Raw genomic sequence first — 25,480 nt, 5'->3', positions numbered from 1 at the left:
CAGCTGTCAGAGCCCAGAGCCAGCCCTCTAAGAAAACAACAGGACACCTGCGTTCCTCACAAAGGTTGTATGTTGCCCTAGCCAGGGGTCCTGTGCCCTGTGCTGCACAGCAGCTGCATTCAGCAGAAGTGGAGCCCACCCTCTGCATCAGATATGCACTCTCATGTTCATGGGGATGGCTGCCAAACCCTCTGGAGCATAGATGCCAAATTCACTTGGTGAACACAGTAACCCATTTGGTTACTGTAGGAAAGGAGAGAGGAAAGTTCCTCTTCTGGCTTCTGGATGAGACTGCCAGGGCTGAAGCTTGCTAAACTCAGCATTATCACCTTTTTTTTTACTGGTTTTGTTGTCTGACAGCCTTCTGGCCTCACCTATGGGACTGGGAAACTTTAGTACTGCAATGACAATTTTCCGAGTTCCACACGGGCATCAGTGGGAGCTACTGCCTTGTCTGCCCAGTCTTGCTGGGTTCATCTGTGAGTAAAACTGGCTTCATAGAACTTTACTGCAAAAGGCTTTCTGTAACTGTGCCCCATGGATCTGAATGGGCTTCAGTGTGTGCTCTGAGACTCACTTTGGTACGGTCTGGGTCCATGAAGAGATTAGCACACCTCACTGAGCTGCAGTAACACTTCATGCATTTGAAGTTCCCTGGGATCTGCAGCAGGGTTAACAGTGTTGCACACAGAGCTGAGCTATGGGAGCAGCCTGCAGCTCCCAAGGGCCTGCCACGGGTGCCCAGTGACACTGGCACCTCTCTGAGCTCTCACTGTAAACTGCCTGAGCCTGCCTGCTTAAAGCCATTGCCCTCAACATGAGGGAAGTCTGCAATATATTTCAGGATGTGCAGGTGAGCAGCCAAAATTTTGACAACTGTAAGTCTCAGAAAGTCTGGGAGGTGTCTTTTTTTGGGTGGCAAGTTGAAGAGTTGGAGATTTCTTCATGTGTGTCCCGGCAGCAGAGGTACAAGGCAGAAGCAGTGTCAGGCTGTTTTGTTTCCCCTTTGCTCTATGCACACTTTGCTCTACAGAACTGCTTCATTTGGGATGCCTGCTTGGGACAGGCTGCTGGAGTTAGCTGTTACATCCATCTCCTGACAAATGAATATGACATCAGAGTAACTTCAATTTTTTATAAATATCTATTGCCAATTTGATTCACACATCAGCACAGCCCTGGAGTTAAAACTGAATGGGACTGAATATTATTCCTGCCTTTTAAGGCTGGTGGAATTTCCCCTCTTTATGGAAGAAACTTCTCACTTACATATTTCACTAGTATCTAGCATCACAAGCCTTAGATTTTGTCTCTCTCAAGCCTGCATCCTGTAAATCCCTGTAATTGCATGCAGCTGTTTGTGAGCCATCCGCTGCAAATTGAAAGCATGCATTGAAAAAGCCCCAAGCAGAGAACCTCTAAAATAAGTGCTGAAAAAGCTGCTGATTTACCAAAAAGACCCTCTTTGCTCTGCCCTCCCCTGCCCTCCTCTGCTGTCGCTACCTTGCAGTTTATGACATCCAGAGAGTGGGAGGTCTGACAATCCGAACAAGGCAGCAAGAAGGAAGAAATTCCATTCCTGTTGCAATCAGTAATTCCTCCGTGGAGGCTGCTTTCTCGGGAGTGTGTGCGCGCGCTTTCTTTTGTGTCACTTCAAGAAGGGCTCTGATATTATTATTACTTTAAATATAGCTTGCCCTGGGGCGGGGAAATGCACAAGGAAAGAGCCGGCAAGCAGCCTATCTCTCAGAAGAAAAGAGCAAGCCTCGCAGCGCAGGAACTGGCTTCACTCAAGTGTGCAATTTAGAAGTCAGAAAACTATTTGAATTACCACCATTGTGGAGGAGGCTGAAGAAAAAAGACACAGAACTGGCTAAACACAGAGAAGAACATGGTAAACCAGGGTGCAAAGTGCATCTATTTGCAGTTTGAAAGTGGGCTCTGAAGTGCAATGTAAGTCTTCCTTAAATTGTATTCTTTTATAACAGTACCTAGTAGTTTAATTTCCATTCCGAAGCCATGCTGGGCCAAAAGGTACAATTAGCTACAAAAATCAGCATGGAGCAGAATTTGTAGTCTCTGATATGAGGCTGAAAATAATTCTGAAATACAACAGAAGACAGAGACTATCAGCCATATTATGGAAGATGCACTAAAAATAAGAGCATATTTAATTATTTCAAGAGAAACATGCTGGATGGAATTATTAATCAACTTTCTTAATAGAGAAGCAAGAGCTTTGCTGTTTAATAAGGCAAGTTATTTTAATGCTGCTGTGTTTAAAATTGTGTGATTACAGTTACCAATAGCAATAAGATGTAGCTCCAGAGAGGAGTCCTAGTGGTTGCAAAAGTTTTATGTCTTTTATTTCTCCAACCTTTTTGCTCTCTGAAGCCTCAAGTCCACATTCTGTATCCTACAGCCTGGTTTTACTTTTAAGCTGGATTTTCAATATATGCCAACACTGGGCTTCCTATGGAACTGAAAACAACATTTCAGCTTTCGGAGTAATTCTGGTATGTTTTTCTACATCACACTAGTGGCAAAAATACAGTCGACAAAAGATTGTGCTCCTTCAACTTCTGGCATGGAGAGCTGAGGAATATAATGCCCAATGGTGACAAAGGGTGATAATTTCCTGTTTTTCACAATTTATCTTTGTGGTTTTGGACTTAGCAATGGATATTCTTTGTGATGGAGAGAGCTCTGTGAACCCAACTGCAAACTCCTTCATACAAATAAATCATGAGAGAAGATTCTACAGAAATGTCTATGGAGCTGGAGAAATTAATATATCACATCTCTGCAACTTGACTGTGAACTCTGACAACCTAACCAATCTTTCATGCGAAAGTAACATGAGCCCACCGTGCTGCCCTTCACAGAAAAACTGGCCGGCTTTGCTGACAGTGATAGTGATTGTTTTAACCATTGCTGGAAATATTCTTGTCATCATGGCTGTTTCACTGGAGAAAAAACTACAGAATGCCACTAACTATTTTCTAATGTCACTTGCAATAGCTGATATGCTGCTGGGTTTCTTTGTCATGCCTGTGTCCATGTTAACCATACTGTATGGTGAGTATCAGCTGTGTTACCTACTGCATGTATTGACAAGCCTTAAACATTGCATGCAATAACATCTTGTTGTTATTATGATTTCATTCTCTTACCACAGAAAATTGTTATCACTCTGTATAAGTTGAAATATGTCACTGGTTAATGGATGGAACAGGTGAAGTACTTGAATCTTTTATATTTCCAGCTACAGGCATTTTAAACACAGTCCACAATATTAGTTTATTACTCAGTTGTCAAATGAATTTTCTCAAAGAGTATATGAAGATGCTTTGTTTTTTCTATTGCTTTCAGGCTTTTTCCCTGGCTCGTAATTTTCATATTCCCAATGAGAATGTTGGGTCCTGCCAATTACTTTGCTCTGCAAATATGCACTGAAACACTAATGACTACTCTTAGATTCAAAATAGGCAGCCACCTCAATTATTTTTAATGAAATAATACAAACGTGAAAAATTTTCTTATCACCAATACCCTGTTTAGACATCTGCTTACTAGCAAATGCTGGAATAAATATTGCAGGGGTTAAAAAAATGGATGGGCATTAATTCTGCCTGTTTAGTAACATTTACAAATGCAAAACTATCGTTTCTTAAGAGAAGTTATTTAAGTTAATAATGACTCGCAGTTCATGCCCTTTCAGGTGATTAATAGCAGATCCCTCTTCTCATTGTCACCAAAATCATTTACAGCCCAGCTCACGCTGGAACAAGCATCACCCTGTGTGTTCAGCACCAATTTTGTCAGGCTGTTACTGTCCTAAACTTCAGAAATTAGTCTTCCAGAGCTACAACTGAATTGCTACAGTTCAAAGAGAAGCTACTCATTGTCAGGAGGAAAGTGAGATTGTTTGGGAGGGTGTCTATTAGTTCACTACTTTGGGACTTAAGGTCCAAACACGAGCCTGTGACTTAAGGGAGATTTAATCCAGAAAGTTGGAAGTTTATTTTCCATTTCCAGTATCTCTACAGAGATCGCCCCTAGTAGCATTTGCAATCTGCATTTGGCATCAGTGATGGTGCAACACTGTGATTTACCGTGTTAGTGTGCGATTAACTTTGGCTGGAGAAAGAAACAGCATGAAACAGAAATTGTCCGATGGGTGAGATTTAAGTCGTGCGTGATTCCCTGAGACAAGCAACAGGGACTCCTGCTGGCCAGGCTCCGCTGCCGAGGGAAGAGACGCCGGCAATCGGTGTCTCGGGCGGGATTTGGGGCTGGATGCCTTTCCCTCCCGGCGGGAGCCGGAGCCCTCGTCCCGGGAAAGGCTGCGCCGCCCTCCTCGGCCGCGGCCGGGGCACGGGAGCGCCTGAAGGCGCAGGGGAGGAGCCGTGTTGGCTTTGCCTCCTCTCTCCCTGCTTCTTCCCTTGCAAGACCAGCAATGGAAGCAGCATTGCTTGGGGTAGAAAATCATCTGGTGGCACGCACTGGTAGCAGGAGAACCATCTTGGTGTGGTACGCCATCAGCCTCCAGGATGATCAGTGATGGGACTGAGGGAAACCTCCCCTTCCACAGGAGCATCTTCTCAGCCGCAACCGCTCAACTTCAGTCGCATCACCCTGTTGATAGTCTTGAGCTCAAACTGGAGGCTTTGCACACACCTGCTCTGCCAGGACACCTCCAAGGCTGTGGAACAGGAATGCCTCAGGTTCACTGCAGCCCCTTGAAGGGGTATGGCGGTTGCTTTGCTCAAAGGAGAGATAATCTTCTTGAGAGCTTAATAGCTACTGTGGGCAACTCTGGTTTGGGTGCCCAGCCATGCCAGCCATGTGCCTGTGCCAGTCTGCACCCTTTGGGCTGGGCAGGGTTCTCCACCCACCCAGCAGCCCCAGATTCTGCTGGAAAAGGCAGCACCCAGTAAGTCCTGCCAAGGTGGATGTGTCTACAGAGCAGAAAACTTCCTGGAGGATGTTATGTACACCCTTGCTAAGGGTGCACCCTATTACATCCAGAGTTTTCTCCTCTCATACACTTTCCCCTTTCTCAAATCTGTAGTCTCTAAGGGAGTTTATTTGCCAGATAGTGTTTTATTCCTGCCCCATCCTGGTTTATTACAAAGACGAGAAGTCTAGAAGGATATGACAAATGTGTTCCCAAAGGTCACTAAAGCAAGAGAACAGATGTATGTTGTCAAATGTAAAAACACTTTAACAGTTTTCCCTGTGTAAACTGGCCTGGCCTGACAGAGATGCTACTGGGAAGTCATGCCCCTGAAAGCCAGCCATCACATAACACACTCCAGGGACCAGATTGCCCAACAGAACACCAGAAAACATGATAAAATACATCCATAAATGCTGTATGGCTTGTCAGGGTCAGCTTATATTGCAGCAACCCAAGAACACCAAGAAATTGGTCTCCTCAGTACTCACTGAGACTAAATGTAATTAATTAGGCACAGAACTACCTTCTCTACCTCCCCTTCCATTCCTGCTGTTGCAAATCTTGTACTGTATCTCCAAAGGAGACAGGCACTTCCCAAAATACTAATACATTCTCACAATATGAGCTTTGGCATTGTCCCATGCCACACTATCATGGGCAGCTTGGGTAATATGCTCTAAATTAAATCACTACAAGATAAGAATCCTGATAACTGCAAAATTTGCTCCAAGGAGAGCTATTAGTGGTTCCTTGCAGGAATAGAAGGGCTTTTGAATGCGAGTCCTGCAGGGCTTAGCCTGGTCTGCTCAGTACTGTTCTGAACAACATGTCTAGTGTGTGGAGTGAGAGCTTACACAGCTTTCTGAAAGCACCAAGCTGGGAGAGGTTACAAGCACTCAGAGGGACAGGATGAGAATCATCAACAAGAATCTGGACCCCTGAAGAGAAAGCCTGAAACCAAAAAATAGCATTCAGTGAGGATAAGTGCAAAGGTAAAGAAGAAATCTACTTCTGCTGGTGAAATTTGTCCAGGCTTCAAGAATGCTGAACTAGATCTGGCTGTCAAAACGAATCATTAGCTAAACATGCTTCACTAGCATGATGTTTTCATACAAAAGGCACTTACCATTCCAGGTTGTATAGGTAAAGACATTGCCTTCTAGGTCCAGGAAGAAATCTTGCATTTCACATAGCAGTCAGGAGGCCTTTGCAAGTGTTCCAAATCCTATGTTAGTCGCTGAATGATATACAAGATGCAGATAAATTAAACAGGTTCCAGGGCAGAAAAGGAAGAAGGAAAAAGGTTTTTAAAGCATGATCTGTAAGAAAAAGATAAAGTGCTATGCTTTTCTTAGACTGGAAGATAAAACAATAAACACAAAACTAGGCAAGCCATGTTAGCCATCTCCCAACATCTTTGAGAAAGGAAAGTAACCAATTAATCTTCATAGGTAGTGGAGAGAACAAGGAAAATGTAGGGGCTTAATTTGCAGCAAAGAAGCTGTAGGTTGGATATCGGTAAACACTAATGCATATGCTTTGGATTGCATTCCCTGGAGGAGTCTATCAATATTCATTGGCAGTGGGAATATATTTATTTAGATATGTGGTAAAGGCTTAAAGACAGGTGAGATAAATATCACTGGTATGCAACAAAATAATTTTTCTTCTTCACCTTCCATTAAATCCAAAGTTTTACTTTCAGAATTAACGCAGCTTTGCATATCAGCAGGTGTTGATAATGCAATAATTATGTGGATAAAAAGTCCTAAAGCAAAATTGAGAACTTGCAGATTTACAATGACAAAATTGCCTCTCTTTTCATAGATTTTCTGCCAAAAATGTTTAATCATAGCACCAAGCACTAGCATTATGCAAACAGAATTAGAAAGAAAAAACATATGCTGCCTGTAGCCTGGGAAAGAAGCAGAGTTAACCCCAAAAGCTACAGTTAGAAGGCTGCAAACAAATATAAATATTTTCTTAAAATAGTGTCAGGCAGCTTCTAAACGTATCACTTACTAACACTTAGTACTTACTACTATCCTCTTAGAAGGATATATGCACTAAGACACGTGTCACAACAAAAGATCTATGCCACATCTTTAGCTGATGCCATATTTCTCTTGTGCAGGATATGAATGGCCCCTACCTAGAAAGCTCTGTGCCATTTGGATCTACTTGGACGTGCTCTTCTCCACAGCATCCATCATGCACCTCTGTGCCATCTCACTGGATCGCTACATTGCCATCCGAAACCCCATCCACCACAGCCGCTTTAACTCAAGAACGAAGGCTTTTGCCAAAATAATTGCTGTTTGGACCATATCAGTTGGTAAGTAAGGCAGTATTTCAGCATGTAATTGCAGATTTCCAGCTTTTGAGCGGATTTGACATATATACTGCAGTCTAAAACTTTATCCTCTGCCTGCAGTATTTTGCTTTCCAGTGTAAGAAGTGCTGTAATGTAGTAATTATATAATGGAAATCAATGACAATGGGAAATGGAGAATGGAGCAGCACTGAAAGAATATACATCAGTGATAGCATGACTGTATTCAAGTTTATTTTAAAGATGTGTTGATTTCCCATATTGATGCTCCATCATTATCTAAACATCTGAAAAAAAAATATACTGACTGAAAAAAGTATTTCCTTGTTTTATGTAAGTCAGCTGTTCACAATTTCTTATTTGAGTAATTTGCTTAGAGATTTTTCTCATGGGCAGATCTTCTCTGCCTTTCTCAGTGTGTATGATGGGGAATTTATGCATCCTGTTTAGGATACAACAGACACTGTGTACAGTGAGAATGAAAGGAGTCTGTCCAGAGGACAGAGTTACAGTCTAAAATAGGTGTTCTGGATGACCCAGTATACAAATCTCTTTTTGCACTGGCAAAACCCAGAGCCTTGAAACTAGGCAGGGGACCACTGATCTTTCATTCCCATGGTGGCAGCATGTCCAAAGCAGTCTTATGGCAGGGAGTAGGGAGAGTTTGGTGTCTGATGCCTTCAGAGATTTCCTCACATACCTAGGGTGGAAGTTCTCAAGTGCTTTGAAAACACAGTTCCCTTTCAGTGCTTGTGGTTTGAGCATTAGCAGCTCACTTATTCAGAGGCAGGAAAATTCACTCTTTTGCTCTGGAAGAGATGTGATCTGTAAGCAAACAAGGCCAATTAGCTCTTTCCCTGGCTAATACAAATTATTGCAAGTGGTAACTGTGATCCCTTACCACTCTTCCCAGAGGAGGGAAAGGAGATGATGCCTAACATGCTGCCAGCCTGGCATTCTAAATCATCTACTGACCTCCCTCTTGATCCTGGCCCACAGTCTGAGAAAAAGTAGTCTAGGATTGTTAGGATTTAAAATAGCTGTATCTTCTGCTGCACAGCAAGAAATCGTGGGAGTCTTCACTCAGCAGCAGGATGGTTCTGCATTCTCCATGACCTGATGAAGTTCAACAGCATCTAGCTCTGGGGTGCATTCAGCTGATCAGATGTAAATGTCTAGCACAGGTCAGGTGAGCTCCACCCTAAAAATACCTACTCTCAACTATAAAGGAAGGCTATAGCAACTCAGATGTAGATGTCCTCAACTTGTCTCTTCTACAGTCACATTTTTTTAATCTAGTAGAAAACATATTACTTACTCTGTCCAGCTTTTCCAATTTTTGAAACTGGTAAGTGCAAGTATTTTCAGTGCATTTCTCTATATACCATAAATAAGTCAAGCATTCTTTAAAACTGTGCATACTGTGTTTGTCTGCACTTGTGTTTGGTGCCTCGTGCTTAGTGTGTGTGAAACTACTGTCCTTTTTGAACACAAATTCACAGAATGATCAGAATGACCATTCCAGAGGCAAACCAGGGGTCCACTCTGCTCAGCACATTTTCTCAGAAAGGTGCTTACTGACACAGTATCTGAGTTAGCTCATTATTAAATGGAATCCAGAAAAATGCGTTATTTTAGCCCTATTAGTTAGAACACGATTTATATCCTGTAGCAGGAGGTTTATTTCCTTGACAGCCTGATATTTTGTTTCAAAAGTTATGGCTTTTCTTTGCAGTAATAACTAGTAACATATTCATTGTAAAATCACCTTTTCTGCTCTCTGGAGAAACTGTCTTCTAACAGTGAAGAGATGAGTCACAGATGTTACTTGTTATTATTATGGCAAGGGATAGCAGTGTGGTCCCTATTTATATAACTCTGAAAAATACAGCTCCGTATTTTATTGGAAACCATTCAAGTGTGGCATGAGTGAAGACGACACAGTCCTGCTTTACTGCAGCTGGATAAGGTCATGTGTAAGGGAACAGTGGATGCCAGGAAAATAGGAAGGATTATAGAGTTACTCCATCTCATTCACACACTTTGTGTCACCAAAACAGTGAGAAGGTAAAATAGGTACAAATTAACGTAGGCAAGCACGTAGATGGGCAGGAATAAAGTGGTTCTAGGCTGGTTTCTAGTCTTATGAGGAGACCAGCTGAAGGAAGACTGGCCTGTTTCCAGCCTGGCAACAAGCTATGGCAAATGGGATGTGCTCCAGAGGACAGATAACAAAGAAAACACATAGGAAGAAGCTATAAGATGAGCTGACTGATGAGCCAGTCACTGCCAGGCTGGACTAAGTTTGCACTGTGCCAAATACCAATATTATAAGGAATCTTGACAGATCCCAGATCACCCATGCAACCTGCTGTTAGTCAGTCATCAACCCTTATCCTCCTGATCTGCCACCATCCAGCTAAGAATACGTAGGGAATGGGTTTCTCAGGGTGCTTTCTATATCACTAACAGGAAATGCTTTCTGGACAAAGTGGTGCTCCATGTATCATTACCAGTCTCCAGGCCCTCAGTGCCACTTAGAATGACAGGGCTCCAAATGATTTAACTCTTTGCATTTTCACACAGCTAGGGCTGAGAGCTCTCACTGGGATGAGTGAGGTGAGGGTGGTGAGACACTGGCATAGATTTCCCAGAGAAGTTGTGGATGTCCCATCCCTAGAAGTGCTCAAGGCCAGGTTGGATGGGGCTCTGAGCAACCTGGTCCAGTGGAAGGTGTCCCTGCCTGTGGCAGGGCAGTTGGAATGAGATGATCTTGGAGGTCCTTTCCAACCCAAACCATTCTACGATATCTGGCACAGGCAGAGCTGGGGTTGGGCACAACACACCCTCCACAGCACCTGGTGTGGCTACTATCTCACTTACAGATTCAGACCCAAGGTTTTGCTCTCCAGCCTCAGAGAGATACCCTTTGACTTCCCCATATTCCTATAGTTTGCAGCTGAGCTCTCGTGGAGTATGAGATGGAGGGTAAAAAGCAAGAGAAAGAAATGAAAGATGTCATGTTCCCCTGTGCAGATGTTCATTTTAGCAGAGGAAGAGGGGGAAAACAGCCAATAGTTGTGTGCTGGCAGCACATTTAATCAGTTCCACTGACCATGCAAACAGCTCAGGCTGGACTGAACAGCACTGATGAACATGCAGGGCTGTCAGATGCTGCCTTCCGCCACCCTCAATATGGAAACAAACTGTTTAATCGTACCACTTGTCTTTCAACCTTCTGCCTTTTAACCTATCCTTTTTCCACCAGAGGATCTTTCTTCTAATGCCATTAGAATTTAATTTCGCTAACAGCCTTTGACTGTTAAAAAAATAGACAAAAAAAATTGTAAGGGATTTCTGGAAATCCAGGAAGATTATATCAGCTGGATTACCTTTATTCACCTGCTCACTGACTGCTGCAAATACTTCTAGCTGATTTGTGGGACCTGATGAAGCTCTTCTAGTGCTTCCCAACCTGCCTAGACTATAACTAAATTTGTAATTTGTAATTTTCCTTCTATTCACTAAATACACAAATATATTCAGTCAATTTTAACCAAAGGCAATCAGTGATCTTCCTTCCACAGTGACACATGGAACATTTAAAAAACAGCAGAAAAAATAGCACAGATAGTTTAATTTACTTGACTCCTGAAATCTTGATATTCTCAGTTTAAAAAAAGTAAATTGTGCTAACATTTGTTTTTGCATTTAGTGGAAGAAGAGCATTTAGCCAGAAGCCTTTGTTTCACTAGTCCATGTAATGCCACAGGCAATTGGTTTAAAATAGATTCTAATTACTGTAACGGACTCTAATTGTGTCTTTAATTCTTAAATCATCCAGTATGCACAGTGGCTAGATAATTAGATTATTTGTAGCTGTTGAAGGCAAAAGCTCATCAAACGCTGAAAATTATTCTATTTGTTTTAAAGCACAGAGGTCATTATTGAGAACAGGTGTAAAAAGCCAAAGGATTTCCCCCTGCTGGAAAAAAAAGGAGTATTCTGAATAGAATTGTAATCTATGGCATTGTAAAAAGAGCCTATTCTGAAAAATACATGCAAAATACCTTTGAGTCCTATATGGACCTAACAAACGCATTGCTCTGCAAGAGGCCAACAGCACATCATTCCCTCCTTGAAAGGGTAACATAAAGAACTACTGGCATGAATGTGAAGTCCTTACATATAACATTCCTCAGTTCTTATTTCTCTCTATTCTTCTGTTAATGGTCTAAGTAATGTGAAGTCTGATGAAGCCCAAGCACTCTAAGCCGAGTTTTCTCCTATCATTTCTCACTGAGCCTACACATCTGTTCACTGCCTTCAGGCACTCCCCAGTCACTAACAACTTAGATTTATTCAGTACTTTTCATGCAGAAAAAGAAAACCCAACATGGATCTGGATGAAGCTGGTAAAATACCTCCCCACCACATAACTCTAAAATTTTGCCATTGCTTTTTAGGCTTCAAAAATAAGAAATACTGCACCACATGAAGCAACGTTCTACAAAGCGCAGGGTGAAGTTAGCTCCAGGTGTACAAATCAAGCCCAGTGCAACTGAGCCCTCAGCTAATTTGGCAGTGCGACATTTTATGCTGACACAGAGGCTTACACCTCCTTCACAGGCAGCCTGCAATTTCTCTGCATGACTTCTCGCTGCCTTACAGCATATGAAGGGCCAGGGAAGCAGCAAGGATTGGGAGAGTTCAACCACCGGTATCTCTGGATTGTGTTTTGCTGACAGCTTTGGTCTCCTTAGGCTCAGTCTTCTTTCTGTCAAGGACACCTTTCGTTTGAAAATCCCTTTACAGTTTTCAAAAGGAATAAACAGCTAATAAACTGCAGGCTGGGAGTCCCCGTCCTGAATCTACTACGCATCCATCTCTTCCAGGTGTCATAATTTGCCATTTCAGTCAAGTCTAATTTACCGATGCCTTGGCATAGGAAAAGATCATTTGTTAAAACATGGAATACACTGCCAAAATATATAAAATTGCAAATAATTACACACTAAACTGTACTCTGGCAATATAGATTTAAAGATTAGCACCTCAATTTGGAAGTGCTGAAGCTAAACTTAAAAGATATACTACATTACCCTCTTTCCCATCTAGTCATTCACTCTGCTTCCATTTCCTCTTTTGAAGACTTTGCATTCTTAGCAGTTTTTTATAATCATTTCCCTAGGGAACATTTGTTTTATTTTTATCATACTCGTGAAACCGTCTCTCAGAGAGTGAACATGCTGTTTGCTCACTCCAGCTACAGGATCTCAGGGGCAAACATTGTAGGTTTTGTGTTTGGACAACCCTGGGACCTTTACCATTTTTGGATGTAGATGATGCCATAAAAATAAAATGAAGTTGTAAAAAATTGTTTCACAACATATAGAGAAATTTGCATCAATTATAATGAAGAGTGTTGGCATGAAATTTCATTAATAAAGTACTAGAGCTTCAGAACCACCTCAGAAATAGAATATTCATTGTGTTCCTTCATAGAGACACAACATATGAGGCTCAGTAGTCAGCAGCATTTGCATCAGTAGAAAGTTCATTGCCACACTAATGACTCCTACAGTAGTGACAACTAATGTGAACCAGACCTTCACATACAGGTTGTCTGGGGGAAGGTAATGTTTGGTTCCATGGAAAAGGGACATTGAGCGCTGTCATGCACATTTCTGAGTTGACTAGCACATGTATTCTGGTCATGAGGCATTACTTAAGATGGTTTTGAGAAAGACACATAAATATCCTATTTACTTTGATGTAAATTATCCCCACATTTCCCAAGTAACAGAACACTTTGCTTGATTTGTTTTTCCCAGAAGAGTAAACACATCCACCAGACCATCAGCTTACCACACATATCTCCCTCCCATAACTGCGAAGGTTTAAAAATCTTGAATTTTGAACTTGTAGATGTTTGTTCATCTGACAAGGAGGTGTTACTAACATTATACTTTTCTTTGTGGAAAAAGAATGCTTAAGGGAATGTAAAATATTGAACTGCTTTCTAAATTCTCCAAATTTGGAAACACAGAGATAAAGAAATGAGACACATGAAACGCATGAGACATATGCAACCCATAGGGACACATTTTCAAACCAAAGAAATGAACAAGCCAGCATTCATCTGGATGGAGGAGAATATATTATACCAGTAAATATGTGTCATCAAAGGAAGAATAATTACTATGTATATATTTATCATGTTCTTTGGGTAATTACATCAGGATGAGATGAAGGGTTTTGCCTATGAAAAAGGCACACACTCATTTTGTGAGCACTCCTTTTGCAAGAAGCAATCTGCTTTTCAAGTGAAAAAAAGGAATGAGGGATGGTCATGACATTATTGTGTGGCATTTCTTTCTGCTTTGGTTTTATTTTTAAAGACAAGTTATAAAGAGTAGAGCTGTACTTTCAATAGAAAAGAAACTGCTTAGTCAAGGTGCTGATGAAAGAATTAGTTGTCTTTTTAAAAAAAACTCTTTTCTTTGCTCTGAAGATCATAAGGACCATGTTCTTCTTCCTCTTGAAGCTACCAGCAAAGAAGCATCAAGTTCATTTGGACCAGGCCTGTCCTATTATGAGGGTTTTTTGAATGAATAAGTGGGTGCCAATATATCATCAGTCTATAATCATCAGTCTCTTTTTGTACATCAGAGTAAATAGAATATTTTAAGAAAAAAAAGCAGCATCTCCAGTCAGAGGAGCTGGATTTCTGTACAGAAAATGCCCCATGCAATACAAATGAGAACGAAATAAGTGTACAAGGAATTATGTTTGGATTCATAAATTCTGTCACCTGTACACTGTGGCTGCATTTAGCCACCTTCTAAATTAAAAATGGTGCTGCTAAAGTAGCACTGTGTTGCATAAAAGAAAATGTCAAGAAAAGAGAAAATTTCATTCATTTTAAAATTATACAGTAAAATTTCACAAGTTCCTTTATTATATTTGACTTAAGCCTGATGTTGTGTTTTATGATGTTAAGAAAGGTTAATGTATCACAGCATTCTTTAAAATTTAAGCCTTACATTTATATTTATCAGCAGGAACATTGCAAACTATTGAACACTCAGGCTGCAATTAACTTTCCCCACACATTACCTGGCCTATGCCATTGCCATACCTTCTAAGCAGAAGCCCAGCTAATAACAGTCAAGGGTTTTGTCAGAACAGCAACAACATATTCCTAATTACCTGAGACAAATATAGAAACACCTGTCAAGTGATTTTGTCTATGATGTCCTCCAGGGTCATTGATAGAAAATAGCTTGCTGAGCTCCTGAATGCAGGAGCATTCAGGAGAATATTGTGATGTCCTGAAAGCAGGCTGTAGCATTGTGATAAAGGCTTTCTTTTCTACCTGATCAAAATTAGAATCTGTGTATTTCACAGTACTCAGTCCTGACTTTATGTCGGAAATAAATCACACCCACTGGGAAGACTTATTTCCTTCTGGCAGAACATAGCCCTTGTTACAACTTTTTGTATTTGATCTGAGTTTTGAAATGTCAAATTGACCACTATTGCCAGGATCATAGACTGAGCTGAACTGTGAGTATCCTGAGAGAAAAACTCCGTGATTTTAGGTCCCAGGTGCACTGAGCAAACTGAAAATTTCCCCTTACAAGCACAGAAGTACTCAGAAGTTTTGGATTGAAAGTTCCTCAGTTAAATCCAGCCCTGCCTTGCATACTACTGCAGGACATGAGGAGGTTACTCCTGCATTTCTTGTTGCAAGGACAGTTCGTTTATTTATTTTTCATTTGCAAGGTGCTTTGTGACATTTAACAGAAAGATAAGCCTAGGGATCATGCTGTATCAGCCACATAGACACCAGTAGATGGGAAATATGGGATATACAATCCCTTCAGATATGCTCCCTTTTTTTCTCTTCTTCAGCCCTGTTATCTTGTAAATGTGGCCAGGGCACTGACTGGTCGAACAGCTCAGTCAGGGTGAAGGGCATTAGCTGCAGGGTGGACAGTGAAACATAAAGCACAGGATCCTGACTCATCATCTTCAGACCTGTGCAGGTTTCTAAGCTGCTTCTCATTCTGTTTTTCCTTCCAAATTATCCATCACATCAGGACATCTATCCCAATAACTGTCCAGCCACTGCAGCAGTTTCCTTGTATAACTAGTAAGAAGCTGATAATTCACTTATTAAGCAGTTTCTACAAGCAACCACAAAAGGAGGCATGGAGAAACAACTGGGACATGGTCTAGGGTATAGAAAATCCAGAGGAATTACAGTTTTTGTTATCTGTGCCCTTCAGATGGAGTGTGAAATTATTGTAAAAAATAATTTAAAAATTTATCTGATGGCTACATTCAGTGTCCTTTTAAACTATTCAATGAGGCCAAGTAGCACTGCTGAAGAAATCTCAGAGATACTAACAGAAATCTCTGTTCAGTTCAGTGGAAGATTCAGTCAGAGTTAAGCAAATTATCAGCATTCAACAAATCACACCATGTAATAATTAAAAGACAGAGATATAAAAACTGGGATATTAGGGGATCTTGTCACTTAGACTACTCTTGGAGGCATCACGTTATCTGCTTATGGTAGTGGAACATCTAAGATCTTTCCATAATCTCTAGCTTATTGCTTCTATAAGTATTTTTTTAAGCATTACTGTGTGTATAGCATGTATAGCTCACAATAAATTAGCCCCAAGGATCCTACAGGAGCTTCACAGCTAAAAAAACAAACCAATAACATCTGATCTAGGAAGATTCTGTAAAAAAGATATGTTATTTCTTTCTTCTCAAAACACTATTATCCCCTAATCTGGTCTCCTAGGGGCCTGAACAGTGAACACTGTGAGGCCATCTGACATGGAACACAGGTCATATGCTAAACAGAGGGGTTACCACAGGTGGCTGGAGTTGATTCTACACAAGTGACTCTTTCCCTTTGCAAATTAACATATTTACCGTGGCCAGTGCTTACCATAAATTTGTAACTTCTTTTGAGTTACAAATTACACTGTTGGTACCAGGAGCTTATAAGCACCAATGCAAGATAAACAATATTAATTGTGTGTGCAGAAAGAAAAAAGGTGTTTGACCTGCTCTGCTGCATTTTGTTGAGCCACAGAAGCAGCAGCTTTAAATAGAAGGAGGAGAACCTTGTCCCCCTGTGCAGTGATAGGCTGTAGACCTGTGGAGCTCCTTGCAAATTTTCAGACTAAACATTAGCTCTTTATTGTAAGGGCAGTCACTTCTCGTCACTTATAATCACCACGGATGAAGGGGTTATACAGCCAATGTCCTCTGGAGGAGCACATCAAGCCCAGCTCCCTTCTAGCTCCCAAATGGCAGCAGAATTGTAGCTGCTGTCCACCTTGGACTTGGGCTTTACTCAGCCAGCATCCCCCAGACAAGTTGCTTCCTCACCTTTCTTTATTTATTTATAGCTGTGATAAGTGTGGACTCCTCTCTGCCCTTTAGTGACTGGGTAACCATCTTAGAGAGAGAGATAACAACTTCTCTCAATTGGAGATCTCTGTGAGAAGCCAAAAGACATCTTGAAAGAAGCCTCTATCCAAATCAAAAATAATGTCACTAGTTGAAAAGCAAACACTGCACTCGGGAATAGGCTCCACTGGAAACTGCAATGCAAAAGGTTGTATCTTCCTCAAACACTCAGAAGGCCTGAAAAATCCAACAAGAAAATTAGAGGAAATAGAGAATAAACAAGTCCTGCAGCAAAACCAACAAAGAATTTGAGGAGTGCATAGGCAGGAAAAGCACTTAAAGCCAAAAGCAAAGAAACTGTTTCTTGCTGTTGGATTCTTGCTACCTTTAGGAAATAGGGCTGTGTGCACATTTTGAGGAGTATATCAAAGCAGAAAGTGACTCCATCAGTGGCTTCCTCTCTCAAAACTCAGCTCACTCTGAAGCCCAGGGTTTCTAAAGAGTTGGGTCAAAAAGGGGCACCTGTCCTTCATTTCTTGCACTTGTCCTGTAATCCTTTTAATAGCTGTTTTATTATCACAGTTCTACAAATTAATTTGGAGACACATATCTCAGTTCTTATTAAGAAATAGGCTTCAGGACTGAGGACGTAAATTAGAAACATATTAGAAAACAGACTTCTCTGATTTTGTTTTTCTAAAGTGAAATAGATAATTTATGATATAAATTATCATTTACCATATTTTTCACACATAAAAAGAATTGAATGTATCTCCTGCTAGGCTAAATAATATGTTTCCTTAGAGATTTTCTGAGCTGTCAAGAACAAAGCCATTTCAAAATTAATAGAATTATCCAGCTGTTAACTGGCACCCCCTCTATGTGACATTAAATTTGTTTTCCTTTCACTTGTATTAAATAGAATATGTGTGACCAAATAAAGTGTTCCAAGGGAAAGACACAGAAAACCAGCTCCATGTGTACCCTTGAATAGAAAACTAAATTTGGTCTACCAGCAGTTATAAGGAAAATGCCTGGACCCACTCTAATTCCATTCCTGTGAGTACAGCCTCTTGGGATGCAGAAAGGAGATAATGCTTCCCCAGCACTGAGACTTACTTAGCTCTTGAGGAAATCCATCTGAAAACAAATATTATGTGGGAATTTGTAAGAGAAAGCTCCTCATCTGCTTCTGCCTTTGCCAACACATGTACCTACTAGCAGGGAAGAATTCTGTGCTGGTCTCACATGTGATAAGAAAGTCTAGCCCAAGACTTTGGGGACACTGTCTCACTGACTAGGGAAAGTGGAAGATTTTTAACACTCATCATAACTAGATGCAGCCTCAGATGGTGGTTCCCCGTCCACACAGAGGTTTTCAACATCCCCTCTATCCCAGGTGGAAATTTCTGCTACTTCACTGCCACCCATCAGCAATCTGCCTGCACTGGAAATATGGCTGGCACTACTCCCACAGCAACAAAATGATCACAGTGAAGGGCTTGTCATGACTGGAAAGGAGTCCATGGAGGGATAACATTTTCAGGTGCATGCAGAGAGCAGCTAAGTGTTTGCAGGTCCGGGGAAACAATGATGTAATGACAAAACAATGAAATGTAGTGATGTAACAACCATAATGCCGAGTGTCAAATGCCAAGCAGAGACATGAAGCAAGACCAAGCAGCTCCTCTGCAGATGTTTAAGTGGAAGTAACTTGTTGCTAAACTCCAGCTCCTCATATAAGATCCAGACACATTGTCATCCCCGTGTACTCATCATGTACTCAGAGGAGGACATAGTCCATGGTCCCCCTGCCACAAGTGGCTCACTGTGGCTTGTGTTCCTTGAGTAAACAAACTTCCACCCATAGTAGCCCAAAGGAATAAATATTATTTTGTGTGGTTAATTAAGCAAAAAATATTGAAAATAATGTGATGGCAGTGTGCAACAAGGAGATTTTTATACAACATGAGACTGAGAGTATGCATTGCTTGCCTTGGGATGTAGCAGATGAGTTACACATTGACATCTCTTTGCTGTTTGAATGTGTAGATGTACCAACAAAGGATATTTTCTGAGTACAAATAAGCACCAGATACCAGCATGGGCTTTTCTAAAGAAATTAGGCAGTATGGGCACACTGAGCTGCTTGAAGGACACACTGGCTTTCCCAAGCAGCAATCCTTTCAGAGGTCCCCAGTGTCACAGCACATCTTTGTGCAGTGGCCCGTGAGCTGGCCCATGACCCCATACGTCAGAATCAGTGTGACTGCTAAGACCTGAGACGGGGAGAATTTCTTGTTTTTCATGAGAAGGTGAACACAGGTGCCAAAGTTTTTGAGAAATGACATTTCTAAAAGGTAGTTCCTAACCCTTGGACATTTATTAAGGCACAAAATAATACTCATTTGTACTAAACAAAATTGAAATGGATATATGCGTGGTGAAAGCATGTGACTGACAGGTTCTGCTTAAAGGAGACTTCACTGAAAGAACCTTGACCTTATCAATTCACTTCCCTCTCCTTGCCTTCATCCCAAGTAACCCCAGTGTGCCACCCTACATGCACACTGTAAATTATGGCTTTGATTTATTGACAGTCTCAGCAGCTCAAGGCAGCTGCAAACCCCATATGCCTCTCCAGTTAAAGTGGTTTTATACCTCTGAAGACAGCAATGTGTACCACTATATCAAGCTTTGTCAATTTCACCAGGCATTTTTGAGAGAACAAAAAGGATGCCATTGCTTTACTTCTTCACCTTTGGTTTCAAGCGCCTTTTGTCATTCTGAAACTGTGCCCAAATTCTTGTGGTTTAATGCAGAATTTATTACTCATCTTTATTGTTTGGGATCTGTTGTGCGGTTTATTAAAATCCACAGTTTGAAGCAGCCACCTGTGTATAAGTGAAACCATATAAATAAACCACCTTGTACCAGAGGAACATAATATTTAGGGCTTGTTCACAAGGGAAAATGTTCTAAATGGGAATGTCAACTGGAAATGGAGTGGCTAATGTACCTTCAGTGCTTGAATGGATGCTCCTATTCTGTGCTGAATGCTTCCTTGTGCCTCAGATTAGTTCTTCTGAAAGCCGATTAAAATAAACCATAAAGAATTCCTCAGGTGATACGAAGATTTCTTCCAGACTGACCTTGAGCTAGTGGGAGCATGAAATGGGCAGGGTGTGGAATAGCTGTTCTGTTACATCCCTTCCAGGTTGTCTCCTCCAGACCTACTGTTGGCACATGCTTCACTTCCCAAACACCCCTTTGTCCCTTTCTGGTAGCTCTGCATGATCCTTTCTCGTGAAGCTGATTTTCTTCTTATGGATGAATGCACAGGCACCATCTGTGCCTTAAACATCCAGTCACCAAGAGCAGGGAGCTGGAAAGCAAGGACAAGTAAACCAGAGAGTATACATCCAGGTGAATCATCCAGGTGAAACAGATCATTCATGTTCAGCTTTTAAGGAATTAATTCAGTCAGTTGCAATAATGCTAATGCAACTTTAGGCCAAGTCTTTTTGTTATTTTTATAACACAAAAATAATAATTGTATTATTGTTTGGTTTAGAGGACAAACTTGATCTTGACCAAATGTGACATGTGGGTGATATTCTTAGTCATATGTGATGATTCCTAAAATTCCCATTAAAATAGTGTATGTGAGTTGCACATGGAAGCTCCTTTAGGGACAGTTTAAATATTACTGCCTTTGAATTTGGTCCCTGTATCCTGGTGGAATTTGCCATACTTATGCTGCAGAAACCAACCGCTGAGGGGGAACAAACCCTGTTCCTTTCAGGAGGAAACAGTAAATTTAGTCCCTGTAGAGATATGAAAAGAGAAAATCAACTTTTGGACATTAACTTTTTTCATGCAGGAATGCCACAATATCATTTGGGGGATGCCCTGAATCAACTGAACTGTGGTTACACAAAAAAGCAGTTTACAGCTGTCAGTGCTCCCTGCCACCAAAGTGTGGTATCTCTGTTGTTTCCAAACTGTATACAGGCCACTTCCCTTCAGGTGTAGGGGAAAGATGCCTTGAATGGTCACTCAGAAAAACTTATGTGACTAGGAGTGCCTGCTACAGCTCTGCTGGTACAGCACTTTTCTGCTTGTTAAAGGAATGGCAAAGAACTACAGGAACTTCTGCTACATGCTGCAGCCCATTTCCATTTTTTAAAGCCAGAAATCTGGATTTAGACGCCAGTCTCCAGAAGCTGCTAAGAACAAAACAAAGCAGTTGGGGAATTGCTCCTCTTGTTTCAAGTGAGAAGTTGTAACAGACTTTGGCCCTTTACTTGAAAAAGCGTGCAAATTATGCTAAAATTTTCCTCTTTCTAGCGCTGCTGCCTCTGCTCCCATGCTTCCTCATGCAGCTGAACCATAAGGTAGTAATGAAAAGCATTTTTTTACTCTGTCAATACCATTGTTTATTTTATCTCTGAAGCTCACACTAGGTCTTTGAATTAAATGAAAAAACAGCCTCGCTGTTATCAACACAGGGCAGAAGCAGACGGGAAACTTGCGGTATTGCTCTGACTAATGCTGTGTCTTCGTGCAGCTGGAGTATGATGCTGGGAGGTGCTGGATGCCTTCAGCACCCCTTCAACTCCTCCAAAAAAAGAAAACTAACTTCAAAGCATTCCTCATTTCCCTGGAGTGGTTCAACATCCCAGATTACTCAACCATGGCTGGATAGTCTGGCTTCTGATGGTGACCTCTTCTTCTGTGCTTTCAGAGAGACAGACTCAGACCTTTTTAGCCAGTAGCTAAAAACACTGTAGGTTTCTGTCAGCTCAACTCAGGAACTGCCACACTACAGAAGTTTGCATCTCACTCACTGGCTTCTCCTAGCGCAAGTTCAAGCATTTAGAACTTGTGCAGGAGAAACAGAAAGGGCAATACCACAGGCTCTCCACCAGCTTCTGCCCTGGGCAGATAAGAACAGCACTTTTCTAAAGTGGCCTGAGGCAATGCCATGACTCAGTTCAGTTACAGACAAAATAAGCCACAGTATACCTAGAAAAAGAAAGATCTTTGTAGAAGCTCCAGAAGAACAAAAAGAATGAAGCACTTGAACAGAATAATAATCTAATATTATTATTACTGTGATTATTATTGCTTGGTATTGAGCCTGTACTCCACAGCCTTCCTCCAGGACTGGAGCTGTTATGCTGGGCACTGGATATGTGTGAAATGAAGCGACAGGCTATGCTTTTTAAAGGGCTCCCAGTTTAAGCAGCAGAGTGGGAAGAAGGGAAAGAAAGAGAGATAGAGAGATGTACCATTGAAACGCAGATGTTTCAGGACTCGTCTGTGAACCAGTAAGAACACTCCTGGCATCCACTGAACAAAGTAGGGCACAGCATCCTCACACCATAGGAAATTTTTCTCTAGTCAATATTTTTATTTCACATAAGCTAAATACAGCAACTGGGATTTCTGTTCCAAAATGCAAACGGGACTGAAGCTCCCAGATTATGCTAACTTTCCACAGGAGTCAGACTCCTCTCCGCTTTTATCTAAACAGGGCTGCATTATCACCCCCTGCTTCGCTCCACTTTTGCTATCTTCACAGCACATCATCTCTTTCATTGTCTGAACATGGCTTCTCTTGGAGAGACAGCATCCATTTGGAGGGGAAGAGACAAACGCTGGAATAAACCCTAAAACCAACAACCAAAGAAACAGCAGTGCTTTGATTTTACTCAGACTCTAGCAGCATTTGCAGAAATCCCTGAGGAAATGGCTGAGTAGGCTTGAAACAGACAGAGGAGTCCAAGGAGAATGGACTTTGTCACCTTGTCTTGCCATTCATGACAAGCCAAGGATGCATGCTCCAGGGGAAGACAAATTTTGCACAGCTGTGCACAGAGAAGACAACCTCTAGCAGCTGGAAATACAGTGAAAGGACTTTTGCGGTCCTGCAGGATAAACTACACCTCAGGCTGATTCATATCAGTGTCTCTCAGTGCTTAATTTATTCCCATTGTTCATCTGGCTATTGCCACATAGAAAGTTGGGTTTTGTTAGCATTTAGCCTGTGTTGACTATGTGGAGATTACAGCAACAAAAGACAATGAAAGATTACTCTTAGACCTATCACAAAAAATTATCTTTCCTCCTAAAATTAGTATTTCCCAGCCTATTTAGAACCCATAACACTTTTAATCCTCTAATGAAAAACAGTCCAAGATCACTCTTATGCCACTCCAGAAGAGAAATACGTAGTGTCATTTTGGTCATAGTTCATAAAATCCTTTGCCAAGGTGGCAGGGACAAAGGAGCAAGTCTGGAGATCATTACAAGGGACCCAAGGTTGAAAAACCATGCTTTTCTGGCTACCAGGTGTCATAGGACAGTTGGAAGGAAGCGAATGTGTTCTACCTGTGGCTGAGGTAATGCGTATAGCTACAATCACCTCAGACACAGGTAGAACACAGGTAGATGTTTGCTTCTTCTTGGAGGCTGGAAGTGTTTTTCATTATTGTTTTTAACCTCTTCTTTCTCTCATCCACTTTCAGGTATCTCCATGCCTGTACCTGTCTTTGGACTACAAGATGACTCCAAAGTATTTAAGAAAGACATTTTTAAGAAAGACATCTGCTTACTCGCAGATGAAAATTTTGTTCTAGTAGGTTCTTTTGTGGCATTCTTCATCCCTCTAACCATCATGGTTGTCACTTACTTTTTAACTATCAAGTCGCTGCAGAAGGAAGCTATGCTATGTGTGAATGACATTGGCCCTAAGACCAAGTTTACTTCATTCAGCTTCCTCCCTCAGAGTTCCCTGTCCTCAGAGAAACTCTTTCAGCGCTCCTTGAACAGAGATACAGGGACTTCAGGGAGGAGAACAATGCAATCCATCAGCAATGAGCAGAAGGCTTCCAAGGTCCTTGGCATTGTCTTCTTCCTGTTTGTTGTGATGTGGTGCCCATTTTTCATCACCAATGTGATGGCTGTTATTTGCAAGGAGTCATGCAAAGAAGAGGTCATTGGAGGGCTTCTTAACATATTTGTTTGGATTGGCTATCTTTCTTCAGCTGTCAACCCTCTCGTGTACACGTTGTTCAACAAAACCTATCGCTCAGCTTTCTCTCGCTACATCCAGTGTCGCTACAAGGAGGAGAAGAAACCTTTCCAGCTGATTTTAGTGAACACTATCCCAGCACTTGCATATGACTCCAGCCAGCTCCAGCTAGCACAAATGAAGAGTTTGAAAAAAGAGGCGAAAATGATGGCTAAGGATTACTCGACGGTCACGATAGGAGCACATCATTTAGATGGTACCTCCAAGGGAAGTATCGGCCCAGGGAACGAAAAGGTTAGTGGTGTGTGATGGTCAGCAGCTGCCATGACAACCACTGTGCTTGTGCTGAAAATTTCACCTGCTGTGAGAAGCTCTGATAGCTTAGGAAAATCAGCTGTGTCTAAGAGACCTTCTGACAACATCATATACTCCTCACATTATCCTGTGGATGAAAAGCAGGGTTGAAAGGGTATCAAATGTGCAATTTTTTTTCATACAGTACTTTGGCTGTTTTAAGCACAGGCTTTATTAAACTTATTTTTTTAATATTCTAAAGAATATATTTCTTAAAGAAAAAAATGCAATTTCTGGTATTATAATATGGGCTATGAAGAAACCTACGCATTTCTTTTCTCTTTGCAAATGAAAGCTAAGCTGTCCTTTGATGTTCTCGCAGAGTAGGCTCCAGCTAGTTTGTCTTGCTACAATTGAGTTTTGTTATCATTAACTGAATGAGCACTTTATGGAATTTTAAATAAAATGATGGTTCATTTGCAAATATATATTTAAAATAAATCTTAAAGTATTAAACAAAATCTATTAAAACTGCTATAGATTAATTATATGGACATTTTGTTAACTGTTTTTATGCCATTTTTTCTTCCTCAGTAACCATCCTGAAATGTCCCTGGGCTTTTCTGCCATTTGTTCTGTATTTCAAATAAGCAATCTTCAAAGGTAAATTATACTTGAATAATCCTCTGTTTCTACACCACTTGTAATTTTTATTTCAGGACTTGTAATTTATTTGCATTCAAAAATTTTATGTTCAGCTTAAAAATTGAAAATAATGTTTTCAAAATTATTTGTGTTAATTCCCTGCTCCCTCCCACTGCTGTTGACAGGGAGGGGAAGTGAGAGAACAGTGGAAAACCAGGCACAACATTGCTAAATAATTTCAGCATCACTTCCAGATTCATAACTGTACAATTCCAACAAAGTCTGGTTTAAGCAATGTCAGAGGAAGTTTTGCATGAGTAAAGCCTTCAGTAAAAGGTTGAAGCAGATCCTCTCTCATCATTTCTCTTTGGTTAAAAAAGGGCATTATGAAGAATGTTCTGGTTTTGGTTTAGGGCTTGTAAAGCCAGAATTATTAGAAAAATTAGTTGATAAAAATTGTTTTCCCTTGTTTCACTGTATTGCTGTTAAGGCAGATTGCTCAGGAATGGTAAGAAGATTGCACTACTAGGACTCAGCCTTAATGAAATATGTATGGGCAAATGGGGCTCACTTGAAAAATAACAGGATCTGTAAACAACACTGATTTCACCTGCATAGATCCAAGGGCAGGATACATTGCATAAAGAACATAAAATACATTGCTTGACAGACATGCTTAGTCATGAAACTCTTTTCTTTCAGGCATCATAGCCAACGTCACTGAGGCCAGTGGGACTTTGCTGAAGAGGAGAAATATAAATGCTGCATT

The 25,480-nt window shown here is 41.1% G+C and overlaps 1 protein-coding gene across 2 annotated transcripts; it reads left to right on the top strand.

Annotated features, from left to right (window-relative positions):
- The first annotated feature begins 1,628 nt into the window (after positions 1-1,628).
- Positions 1,629-25,480, top strand: HTR2A (5-hydroxytryptamine receptor 2A). 2 transcript variants are annotated; one of them, XM_058828954.1, is made up of 5 exons: positions 1,629-3,078; positions 7,098-7,298; positions 23,267-24,066; positions 24,661-24,729; positions 25,414-25,480. In XM_058828954.1, exons 1-4 carry the CDS (start codon positions 2,679-2,681, stop codon positions 24,661-24,663), a joined length of 1,404 nt encoding a protein of 467 aa, XP_058684937.1. In that variant the 5' UTR covers positions 1,629-2,678; the 3' UTR covers positions 24,664-24,729; positions 25,414-25,480. The 2 variants fall into 2 exon arrangements, with proteins under 2 accessions (XP_058684937.1, XP_058684931.1); XM_058828948.1 differs by lacking the exons at positions 24,661-24,729; positions 25,414-25,480 and having other exon boundaries at positions 23,267-24,650.

This window comes from Poecile atricapillus, chromosome 1 (genome assembly GCF_030490865.1).
Source record: "Poecile atricapillus isolate bPoeAtr1 chromosome 1, bPoeAtr1.hap1, whole genome shotgun sequence".
NCBI lineage: Eukaryota > Metazoa > Chordata > Aves > Passeriformes > Paridae > Poecile > Poecile atricapillus.
This window is presented reverse-complemented; position numbering and strand designations above follow the sequence as displayed.